Genomic DNA, 12,985 nt, shown 5'->3' with positions numbered 1-12,985 from the left:
CCTGACCATTTTTCTACAAAAACGTTCAGGACATGTCACCTCACTCCTCAAAAAACTCCAGGGGTTGCAAATACACCTCTGCATCAAACAAAAACTCTTCGCCATTGGCTTTAAAGCACTGCATCACCTTGCTCCCTCCTACCTTACCTCACTACTTTTCTTCTACAACTCAGCCCATACACTTCACACCTTCTCACTGTGCCTCGATCTCACCTATCTCATCACAGACCCTTGACCAACATCCTGTCTCTGGCCTGGAATGCCCTTCCTCCTCAAATCTGACAGACAATTACTCTCCCCCACTTCAAAGCCTTATTGAAGGCACATCCCTCCAACAGGCCTTCCCAGACTAAGCCCCCCATTTTCTCTTCTCCCACTCCCTTTTGTATTGCCCTGAGCTCCCTTTGTTTTCCCCCCTTCCAGCCCCACAGCACTTATGTACATATCTTCAATTAGTTTATTTGCATTGATGTCTGTCACCACTGCTCCAGGCCATAAGCACACTGTAGGCAGAGAATATGTCTGTTTGTTGTTGCATTGTACTCTCCCAAACACTTAATATTGTGCTCTGCACGTAGTAAGTGCTCAATAAATGTGATTGAATGAATTATTTTAAAGCAATACCCTATCCCAGGACCCATCTCCTCCCACCTGTGACATTGCTAACACCTGAGCTCTTAATAAGGCCACAATAGGTTTTTGGCTTGCTAATCTAGTACTCCCACAATAAATAAAAGGCTTCGGGAAAAGCTTTGTTGGTCATTTTCTTCCAATTAAAACATTGCTTTACAATCTTTTTACATTACTTGTGCAGCCCCTATTATGTGCCAGGCATTGTACTGAGCACTGAGGTAGATATAATTTAATCAGGTTGGATACAATCCCTGTCCCATGTGAGGCTCAGAGTCTTAGTCCCACTTTACAGATGAGGAAACTGAGGCACAAAGAAGTGAAGTCACTAGCTATAGGTCATATAGCAGACAAGTGGTGGGGCTGGAATTAGAATGCAGGTCCCTTTAACAACCAGGCCCAGGCTCTATCCACTAGGCCAAACTGCTTCTAGCTTACTTTCCCCTGATTGATTGCCTAGGGTAGGATGTGAATGGTGAGCAAATCACCATAATATGATATTGGGCCTGTCGAGATCTCTCTTCTAGTGAGGCAATGCCCTTTGATCTTTAATGTGGGAGGGTGGGTACAGTGAGCACTGAGCACTCACTGAATCTTGTAGAATTTGCCAGCATAAATGCTTAGTATAGTGCTTTTCACCCAGTAAGGACTCTAAAAATTCCATCAACGAACTGACCGTCATGTTTGGCACATTTCTTAACTGAATAAGGAGGATCCACTGCTTTTTCTTCTTCCTACCTGGATGGAGAGCCCCAGGTAAGACAAGGACTATATCTGACCTGATTAACTTGTATCTGTCCAATGCTTGGAACAGTGTTTAACACATAGCAAGAGCATAGGTCCATATCTTTATGGTCAATATAGCTTAGGTGAAGCATAACATCTTTTTGTCTCAAGCTATTATGGGTCTATGTTATTTCCATAATCAGTAATACAGAGGAAATGCTATACCATACTATATACAGTGAATAGAGAAGCAGCATGGCTTAGTGGAAAGAGCCCAGGCTTGAGAATCAGAGGTTATGAGTTCTAGTCCCAACTCCGCCATTTGTTTGCTGTGTTACCTCAGGCAAGTCACTCAACTTCTCTGTGCCTCAGTTACCTCATCTGTAAAATGGGGATTAAGACTATGAGCCCCACGTGGGACAACTAGATTATCCTCAATCTACCCCAGTGCTTAGAATGGTACTTGGCACATAGTAAGTATTTAACAAATACCATCATTATTGTTATTATTATTATTAATACTTTGGGAAACAGCATAGCCTAGGGAAAAGAACACCTGTTTGGGAGTCAGAGGACCAGCCACCTGCCTGCTAAGTGACCTTGAGCAAGACACCTAGCTTCTCTGTGCCTCAGTTTCCTCTACTGTAAAATGGGGATGAAATACTTGTTCTCCCTCCTACTTAGGCTGTACAAATATGGTACAGGGACTATGTCTAATCTGATTAACTTTTATGTGCCTTTGTGCTTAGAACACTTCTTACTATGTGTCAAATGCTTACTCTGGGTTAAATCCTTACTGAACAAATGTCTTCATTATTATTATTGTAGACTATGAAGCACATGTGTAAAATTGTGTTCATGCATGCTCCTAAAGGAAAATATTTAGAAAAATATTTCAACACATATATGTAACTTTCCGATATTTTACTAAGAACATACACTGTACATTTGCTGTTCAAATAGAAACTGATGATTAAACTGTTTTAACAAATTGTTGCAAATTGTTGCATTTCAAATGCATTCTAATCAGGCAGGGGGTTATAAGAATAAAATGTAGCTGCTACATACACTATAGCTCAATATAAGAAAGTTCAGAACATACTGAACTGGGCTGGAAACTGACAGCATTTTCCTGAATGATTCTCCTAAGAGAGAAAAGGGATTTTAAGAGCAATCATGTTTTAAGGGTGGAGGTCAGAGAATATAAGAGACTCCAAAGTTGATTTTACAGCTCAAACGGGTGGATAAGCAATTCCCAAAGGCAATATTTTGCATTGAGTTCTATAAAATAAAATGGTTATGTAAAGCCATCCTTGTTATAATGCAACTGTTCAGTGCTTTACCTTTCTCATTTCCATTTGCATAATGTGGAGGCTTGTTTTTGTCGATGCTATTAAAGCTTTGACTTCTCCGATTTAAATTAGAGGCTCCTTGAATCTTACTCCCGCTGCCGGCAGCTGGCACCCGTGAAGGTCCTGGAAGCCTAGAATAGTAAAATGGACTTGAGGTTATTTTTCATTACCAAGAGATATTAATCAGGGCATTCTGATCTGAAAATACAATGAAGCCAGTAGTTAAGTTAAAACATGATACAATTCAGATCTCATGGACTCAAAGAGAAGAAAAGAACTAAGTAGCCTAATGCAAAAAGTTAAAATGGTTACAGAAAAATAATAGAAATATTTGTTGCATCAACTTTTCAATGAAACGTTTTTCTTCTTTGAATTTGTATTCTTTTTCATGAACAAATTTGTTTTATTACAATAATGAATTTACATTTAAAAACATAAAGTTCTCTTTGGGTCAGGAATGTATCTACCAACTCAGTTACACTGTACTATCCCAGGCACTTAGTACAGTTTCTGCACATAGTAAGCGCTCAATAAATGCCATTGATTGATGATACAAAATAGCAAACTTGGTATAGAAATTACATCAGGGAAATTATAATCGCTGCACAATAGGACCTTATAATAATAATTATGATAATAATAATACTAATTATGGTATTTGTTAAGTGCTACTACGTTCCAAGAACTGTTCTATGCACTGGAGTGGATACAAGGTAATCGGGTTGTCCCACGTGGGGCTCACAGTCATAATCACCATTTTACAGATGAGGTAACTGAGGCACACAGAAGTGAAGTGACTTGCCCAAAGTCACACAGCAGAAAAGTGACAGAACCAGGATTAGAACCCATGTCTTCTGACTTGCAAGTTCTTTTGCTCTTGCCACCAGACCATGCCGCTTTTCTATGGATTAAAATGATAGAGTAGTGCACTCACAATTTTAGCTAGCTTCCACATTGAAAATTTAAAGAGTAAATTGCTTGAAAAGCTTGTCAAGTCTGTATTGGTCAGTGTGCATCTCCCATTGTCATGTAACCAAAATATCTATCAGACCATCATGATTAAATCCACATCCTAGCAGAATTGGTTAGGGTCCCTGGTTTATTGTAGGGCTATAAAACCAGGTAAAGAGTGATTATATTACATAATCAGTTTCACGAGAAGCAGCATGGCCTAGTGGAGTGAGAGGGCCTGGGTTCTAATTCTGACTCTGTCAATGACTCGCTGTGTGACTTAACTTATCTTGGCCTCAGTTTCCTCAACTGTAAAATGGGGATTCAATATCAATTCTTCCTCCAACTTAGACTGTGAGCCCCATGTGGGACAGGGTCTTTGCCCAACTTGATTAACTTGTATCTGTCCCAGTGCTTGACACATTGTAAGCACTTAACAAATGCTATAATATTAATATTACTCACCCCTTGTTTCAGTATGTGCTTCCAACATCTGAAAGCTACTGGGAAACAATTTGCCCTGGGCTGAAAAAATCTGGAATCTAAATGTTAATGAATTCTCTATATCTGAAGACTGATTTGCATCTTAATAGCTCTCCACTACAACACTTCATAACTAAGATCAATTAATTAATGGACTGTATTGAGCACGGGCCAAGCACTTGAGAGATTACAGTAGGTTTAGTGGACATGATTCTTGCCCTCCAAGGAGCTAAGGTCTTACACATGTTCTTTATCAATGCTCAAAGTACAATCCCAGGAATAAAATCCTCAACTCTCCAAAGTATTTTTCCAACATCACTTCACTTGTTTTTATTGAAAAAAATGTTCAAAGCATTTAAGAATGTCAAGCAGTTTCCTAACCATCATGCTTCTTACACAATGAATGCACACCTGAGTAAATGAAATAATTTCAGCCATGAAGAAGACTGAAATCCTTGACTTGGTAAAAACAATTCGGTGTTTCAGGAGGTTTAACCTGTAGCAATTTTTGACCATTTTAATGACCAGCAACTTTTCATTGTATAGCTCAGAGATTGAGTCCATACATTTAATCATAACTAATTCCAGCCAATCTTTCTCAGTCTTTCCAGTGAATTCCAGTGAAACCACAGTGGATTTGACACCATTTTGCAACTGATTGTGTTCTAAATTATTGTGACCCGTGGGGGTTAGTGATCTTCTACTGTCTCTCTAAAAGAAACTTAAAAATCCATTTGCTTGTTCTCATTACGCTAATTTGGCAGTCTGAACTCTGAGGCCACTCATCCAAAGTAATGAAAAGTAATGACAGCAGTGAAGAAATGAGTGCATGATTTATTATAACAAAATACTTAAGCATTTATTTTACATGCATACATCACAGAATGGGCAGTAAAAGTGCATTATGCAAGATAGGTCACTGCTCAAACCTCTCTTCAACTGAATTCCTTGTCTGTAATTACTAATTGAATTTCATTTCCAATTGCTCTTTGGGGAATTACTTTAATTAAGTAGAAAAACTCATAAACATGCCAAAAGATGTAAGGAAAAAGTCACATCCCTCTGAATATGACCCAGCAACACTGTCCTTGAGTTAAAAAATTTAGCCAATGCATTTGCTATTTTGATATGTGGATGTGTTGAATAATGAATCTTTTTGGAGATTTATTTTTTTTTTATAGGTGGTCCACCAAGCAGCCTAGGAGCAAAGCAAATGTGTTTTCCTATCACAATATTGTTCAAATTCATCACTGAACACTCAGCAATTTGGTATATTGACTATTGATTAACACAATTTTGATACCTCACGCTGCATGGAAAACAGCACAGTAATTGATTGAAGTTGTGGGCAACTTCAAATATACACATAGGAAAAAATGTACACTTTCATCATCTCCATCACTTTTCTTATAGTTCCTAATAATGCTAGCACTCATACTCATATTGACTTGTCAGGGGCGGACACAGAGAAGAGAGAATTTGTCCACACCTTATCAAAAATGCTGAGGCCTGCCTTGGACAACACTTGTTGACCCTTGAATGGTGCCTATTTGGAGAAAAGATCACAATCTTTCATGTTTTGTGGATGGTGAAATACATTTGCAAGGGAGAACTGGAACCCAGATCTTTACAGGTAGAAGGTGAATCAATAAAACTCCGATGGTTATGCTTAAATAGTGAATAAGGAGAATCCCCAAAGCAGCTGAGTGTACCAACCTGCAGCAGCCAGACATGGGGGGGTAAAGCTTGTCGTGGAAGAGTGCAGAGATTCATACTGTTCACTCAGAATTACTATTCATTCATTCATTCATTCAATAGTATTTATTGAGCGCTTACTATGTGCAGAGCACTGTACTAAGCGCTTGGGATGAACAAGTCGGCAACAGATAGAGACAGTCCCTGCCGTTTGACGGGCTTACAGTCTAATCGGGGGAGACGGACAGACGAGAACAATGGCACTAAACAGCGTCAAGGGGAAGAACATCTCGTAAAAACAATGGCAACTAAATAGAATCAAGGTGATGTACAATTCATTAACAAAATAAATAGGGTAACGAAAATATATACAGTTGAGCGGACAAGTACAGTGCTGTGGGGATGGGAAGGGAGAGGTGGAGGAGCAGAGGGAAAAGGGGAAAATGAGGCTTTAGCTGCGGAGAGGTAAAGGGGGGATGGCAGAGGGAGTAGAGGGGGAAGAGGAGCTCAGTCTGGGAACGCCTCTTGGAGGAGGTGATTTTTAAGTAGGGTTTTGAAGAGGGAAAGAGAATCAGTTTGGCGGAGGTGAGGAGGGAGGGCGTTCCAGGACCGCGGGAGGACATGACCCAGGGGTCGACGGCGGGATAGGCGAGACCGAGGGACGATGAGGAGGTGAGCAGCAGAGGAGCGGAGCGTGTGGGGTGGGCGGTAGAAAGAGAGAAGGGAGGAGAGGTAGGAAGGGGCAAGGTGATGGAGAGCCTTGAAGCCTAGAGTGAGGAGTTTTTGTTTGGAGCGGAGGTCGATAGGCAACCACTGGAGTTGTTTAAGAAGGGGAGTGACATGCCCAGATCGTTTCTGCAGGAAGATGAGCCGGGCAGCGGAGTGAAGAATAGACCGGAGCGGGGCGAGAGAGGAGGAAGGGAGGTCAGAGAGAAGGCTGACACAGTAGTCTAGCCGGGATATAACGAGAGCCCGTAATAGTAAGGTAGCCGTTTGGGTGGAGAGGAAAGGGCGGATCTTGGCGATATTGTAGAGGTGAAACCGGCAGGTCTTGGTAATGGATAGGATGTGTGGGGTGAACGAGAGGGACGAGTCAAGGATGACACCAAGATTGTGGGCCTGCGGGACGGGAAGGATGGTCGTGCCATCCACGGTGATAGAGAAGTCTGGGAGAGGACCGGGTTTGGGAGGGAAGATGAGGAGCTCAGTCTTGCTCATGTTGAGTTTTAGGTGGCGGGCCGACATCCAGGTGGAGACGTCCCGGAGGCAGGAGGAGATGCGAGCCTGAAGGGAGGGGGACAGGACAGGGGCGGAGATGTAGATCTGCGTGTCATCTGCGTAGAGATGGTAGTCAAAGCCGTGAGAGCGGATGAGTTCACCGAGGGAGTGAGTGTAAATGGAGAACAGAAGAGGGCCAAGAACTGACCCTTGAGGAACTCCAACAGTTAAAGGATGGGAGGGGGAGGAGGCTCCAGCATAGGAGACCGAGAATGATCGGCCAGAGAGGTAAGAGGAGAACCAGGAGAGGACAGAGTCCGTGAAGCCAAGGTGAGATAAGGTATGGAGGAGGAGGGGATGGTCGACAGTGTCAAAGGCAGCAGAGAGGTCAAGGAGGATCAGAATGGAGTAGGAGCCATTGGATTTGGCAAGAAGGAGGTCATGGGTGACCTTAGAGAGAGCAGTCTCGGTAGAGTGGAGGGGACGGAAGCCAGATTGGAGGGGGTCTAGGAGAGAATGGGAGTTAAGGAATTCTAGGCATCGATTGTAGACGACTCGTTCTAGGATTTTGGAAAGGAAGGGTAGTAGGGAGATAGGACGATAACTGGAGGGGGAAGTGGGGTCAAGAGCGAGTTTTTTTAGGATGGGGGAGACGTGGGCATGTTTGAAGGCAGAGGGGAAGGAGCCCTTGGAGATTGAGTGGTTAAAAATAGAAGTTAAGGAAGGGAGGAGGGCAGGGGCGATGGTTTTAAGAAGGTGAGAGGGAATGGGGTCCGAGGCGCAGGTGGAGGGGGTGGCACTTGCGAGGAGGGAGGAGATCTCCTCTGAGGATACTGCAGGGAAGGATGGGAAAGTAGGGGAGGGGGTCGGTGGGGGGGAGGGGAGAGGCGAAGGGGTGACTTTGGGGAGCTCAGACCTGATCGTGTTGATTTTCGTGAGGAAATAGGTGGCCAGATCATTGGGGGTGAGAGATGGGGGAGGGGGAGGAACAGGGGGCCTAAGGAGAGAGTTACTACACGTTATTGAATGCTTTCTTAGGGTCACAGCACAAGACACCATTAGGCATTCACTTGAATTTCACTAACAAGCAATAAATTAGAGATATTAACTGACCTAGTAGTCTTTTTTTGACTGGTTGAAATCCCACTGTGATTAGACTGAGTTGCATATCTGGCTGTCAGACTGTATGAGGAGAAAGAGAAACAATGAATTAAAGAGAATCTTTGGACATGCACAGAAGACAACACATAAGAAAAAAAGGGTTAATGTAATGCAATCTGAGAATATGTAAAAACAAATTAATTTGAAAGTTATGAGTTAATGCAATGTACACATTATGGCTATGAAATACTGCAGGGGATTAGGGTTAGCTCTACTTACATTTAAATGTTCTTCTATTCTATTTCATGGACAGCAGGAATGCTAACTTTTGAGCACCAAAGATTTGCCCTGTTCTGGTGATAATTTTGTAGAAAAGTATAGCTGCCTCACAAAGTTTTTACATCTTGTGGTTTCAGAAGGACTGAAACTGTGATCACTCCCAACCTTCAGAATTTCCAAAATCATATTTCAATGGCAGGGCTAGCTCTCTAATTCTCCTGTCTGATAAAATGCCTTTTCTACTATAGAAGAGGAAAAAAAAATCACCAGTTTCCCAACCAGTCTTGTCAACCATACAATTAATCTTTAATACCTCTAGTTGGCACCATATCACAATTATGCCTCAGTGTCATAAATTTGATTTCACCCCACATTTGACTTGCCACATTGAGTGTGGGAAGAAGTTATAGGAACAGATATTGATCAGATCTTCGGGAAGAAGGAACCCAGATATTGATTAAGAATAATTTCAAAGGGAGATGTGGGGTCAGTTCTCACAGCATTGTGTCAGAACATAGAGAAAAAAATATATCGAATTTAAGAGAATTCTGTAAAGTGAGCCATAGAAAATCCTGGGGGAAAAAAATCTTATTTCTAGGTACAGCCAACCCTCATATAAAAGAGGAAATGGAAGAAGAACAGAAGAACACCAATCCATAAAGGGGAAATTATAACAGGTAGCAAATATTTTTTTTCCCTGGATAATCAGAAGAGACTCCAGTCAGAGAAAAAGCCAGCAGGAGATTTTGAAAGTGAATATAAATCAAAGAAAAAGATAGATTTTTAGGCTTTGGAATGAACTATTCTAATCTTCCTTCAGCCCTGATGCTAACGAAGTAGGAATCTCCTTCTGAGCTGCTGGTAAATGATAAAATGATTAAAAAAAACACTGAAGAGGACTGACCAGAGAAAGACCCAGGAGAAAGGGTGAACTCTGGGTTCTACAGATTAGAGACTGGAAAGGTTATGGCTAGGTGGTTCTACTCTATATTTCTTACGTTGTTACCATGATCAAACTTTGCATGAAGCATGCACTGTTCAAAAAACATATTAAAGCCAATAGATCCCTCCTCCCCTACACTATTCCCTTCTACTTAGACTGTGAGCCCCCTATAGGACAGGGACTGAATCCCACCTAATTATCTTGTAATTACCATGGTGCTCAGTACAGAGCTTTTAAGTGCTTAAGTACTAGTAAAACAACAAATAACCACTGTAGTCTAATCTGAGATGCATTGTTTTTACACAAGAAAAAGGAAGAAAATTACAGAGTTGTCACACTTATGGAAATTATCCAAGGAGAGAAGAGAATCTCCAAACCCTCTCCTAGCTTAATCAAAAGTCTGGCGACAGTAAGAGGGGCAAATCTAGTGAGTCATGGGGGAAAAGCAAAGGGAATAATTCTGGGGATTTTCAGACAAATGAGGAGTCTGAGAAGTTTTTGAGCTCTCATGACTAAGAGAAAAGTTGGATGAATGAAAATCTTTCTGAGACCATTTACATCCCAAGAGTGAACCTGGGAGTGTTTTCTTTGATTCCAAATGTAATCATATGCAGCCATAAAACAGTCTGGAATCCTTTAGAGATATTCCCTCTTCTTTTTTTCTGTTCTGCAGTTCATGTCTGCAGGTGCTTGGTCCCAGCAATAGATTGAAATTTGGAAGTGTTTGTCTCTGGTTGTGCATCCAACTTGTTTTTTCATTAATCTTGGGCACGTTACTTTCTGCCCAGCCTCCATTTCCATCTTAGAGGAGGGAAAATGAGGAGGGAGAGTGATGGAAACCTGATACAACACTTAAATATTTGTCTCAGAAACAGAATTGATTGCTTCATCTTTAACTTCAGTGGCAACTAAATGGATAAAGAAAACACCCACTTACAGATACACACTTTTGTTTCCCTCCCACAGCCTACACAATTATCCTTAGCATCCATGACAGAAGGAAAACATTCTTGATCACAACAAAGATAGAATCACTCTCTGAGTTTCCTATCTTTAGACCTTACTTATCTGCCGTTTTTAGGATACTGTAGTCAAAACAGTATGAACAGAAAGCCCCAAGGCAACCGATGTGGATTAACATTGTCTGGAGTAAAGAAGCCCATGGAAGCTAATTTCCTAAAATGGACAGACTTGAATGTGAACATGGTGAAGAAAGTTAAATGCCTTTGGTTACCAGTTTGGTGAAGACTGGATTGATGTATAGCATGTGCTTTATTCTAGCAAGAGGAAAGGGGGCAGAAGAGAATGATTAACTGAGACCCAGTGGCAAATAAAATAGTCTGCTCACTCTGCTGGCTAGACTGAAATGTAATAGAAATTGATTTTTAGCTTGGATTGGAAAAACGAGAGGGAGGAAGCCCCTTAGGATGTGTTCAGTACATAAAACCAAAAGATGGAGCTCATCTGAAGCTGGATACCCAGCAGGAGCCAGACTGACAGAACTTTATAACCGAGTTTTAATATAAACGCATGTGTTTATTTCTACTGGTCCCGTGCTATTATTATGGGCAGAGAAGACCTTTCCTGCAGATGGGAACTGCCGGTACAATTATCTATCCTGATGCACTATGGAAATCATCCAGAAAGTTTTAATTCTGAAAATACTGGGCACAGAACTGATACTATGCAGCGCATTTAAGAATATTTCAAGCTGTGCTGAGGGTGATGTTATTGATCAGGAGAATATAAACATTTTCTTTCCTTTAGGGTTGCCTATACATGACATTCAGCCACTCCCTCTAGCCTGTGAGCTCCTTGCAGGTAGGGAATATTCAATCATTCAATAGTATTTATTGAGCGCTTACTATGTGCAGAGCACTGTACTAAGCACTTGGAAAGTACAAATCGGTAACAGATAGAGACAGTCCCTGCCCTTTGACAGGCTCACAGTTTAATTGGGGGAGACGGACAGACAAGAACAATAGCAATAAAGAGAATCAAGGGGATGAACAACTCATTAAAACAATAGCAAATAAATGGAATCAAGGCGATGTCTACCGACTCTGTTCTACTTTTAGAAGCGCTTAGTACAGTGCTCTATATATAGTAAATTCTCAACAAATACCACTGATTGATTGATTCAGCCACTGCCCAAGGGATACAGCACAGTTGTGCTTATTGTTAGTAGATAGTCTCACATCTTTTCTAGAGTACTTATTTATCTTTTTGAAGCACTCAAAGTACTTTCTTAAACTGTTCAACTTACAAGTTGAACAGTTCCTTTAATAATGTCTTCTCCTTCGCTTGTAACCATTTAATATATTTTACCTCCCTCTCAAACTCTCTTCAAAATGGAGAGATTAACTGTTCAAAAAGTGAAGATAAAAAAGAGGAAAAAAAAAAGAAAGGATTTTAAAGCTGAACAATAATAATAATAATAATGTTGGTATTTGTTAAGTGCTTACTATGTGCCAAACACTGTTCTAAGCATTGGGGTAGATACAAGCAAATCAGGTTGTCCCATGTGGGGCTGGTGTCTTCGTCCCCATTTTACAGATGAGGTAACTGAGGCACAGAGAAGTTAAGTGGCTCATCCAAGGCCACACAGCCGACAAGTGGCAGAGGTGGAATTAGAACCTGTGACCTCTGGCTCCCAAGCCCATGCTTTTTCTATTAAGCCATGCTGCAAGCTGGCTAAAACCCTCCCATATAATTTGTATTTTTGTATATAAATGAAAGTACAACTCTTGAATTTCTAAAAAAAAAAAGTAATTTTGAAGGAATCATTACTTCATTCATTTCTAGCACTAGATTTTACAGTGAACATTACCATCTATTTAAAATTGTGTTTTGCTCTCCCTATGTCATAGATGTTTTTATGTTGTTGCATATATGTTGTATGTTGTCTTTTTGCCCGCCCTGCCACATAGATGCTTATACACCACTGTGTATTTGTTGTAAGTATGTTGTCAGATTTTCTTACCTGCTTCCTTCAGTGAAGCTATACTAAGATGAATCTGACTGTGATGAGGATTTTGGCTTGTTGCTTGATGTTGAGTGTGGTTCCTAGCACTGCTCTAAACCTCCTCAATTAGCTAATAATAATAATTTTAATAACTGTGGTATTTGTTAAGCACTTACTATGTGCCAAGCACCGTACTAATTGCTGGAGTGGATACAAGCAAATCAGGTTAGACACAGTCCCTGTCACACAGGGCTCACAGTCTCAATCCCCATTTTACAGATGAGGTGACTGAGTCACAGAGACGTGAAGCGACTTTCTCAAGGTCACCCAGCAGACAAGTGGCAGAGTCAGGATTAGAACCCATGATCTTCTCTCAGGTCTGTGCTCTATCCACTGCATTTCGTCTTGTTAGATTCTGGTCTCCCCAATAGATCGAAGTTGTAACATTCCAGCAGCTTTTAGACCTTGATTCAGAGTGGTCAGTGCAATCCATCTATCAGTCCCCTGCATTCTTGCACTTTGTTGTTCAAGATGCAGAACCAAATGAAATGAATAAACTATAATATAACTGTAATAATGTAATAGAGGAAGCAGCAGGACATAGTGGATAGAGCACAGGCCTGGAGTCAGAATTTCATGGGT

General features: G+C 41.2%; 1 protein-coding gene across 7 annotated transcripts in view; it reads right to left on the bottom strand.

Annotated features, from left to right (window-relative positions):
* The window catches only part of NAV3 (neuron navigator 3), a 617,057-nt gene that overhangs the window by 232,282 nt on the left and 371,790 nt on the right, over positions 1 to 12,985 (bottom strand). For all 7 annotated transcript variants that reach the window (XM_039914053.1, XM_029078987.2, XM_029078989.2 and 4 more), the window contains 2 exons: positions 8,169 to 8,237; positions 2,700 to 2,839 (listed from right to left, as the gene is read on the bottom strand). In XM_039914053.1, coding sequence (XP_039769987.1) covers positions 2,700 to 2,839; positions 8,169 to 8,237 — 209 coding nt within the window. The remainder of the gene's footprint in view (positions 1 to 2,699; positions 2,840 to 8,168; positions 8,238 to 12,985) is intronic.

Source organism: Ornithorhynchus anatinus, chromosome 14, assembly GCF_004115215.2.
Source record: "Ornithorhynchus anatinus isolate Pmale09 chromosome 14, mOrnAna1.pri.v4, whole genome shotgun sequence".
NCBI classification, from domain to species: domain Eukaryota; kingdom Metazoa; phylum Chordata; class Mammalia; order Monotremata; family Ornithorhynchidae; genus Ornithorhynchus; species Ornithorhynchus anatinus.
Note: the sequence above shows the minus strand (reverse complement) of the source record. Positions and strands in the feature narration are given on the sequence as shown.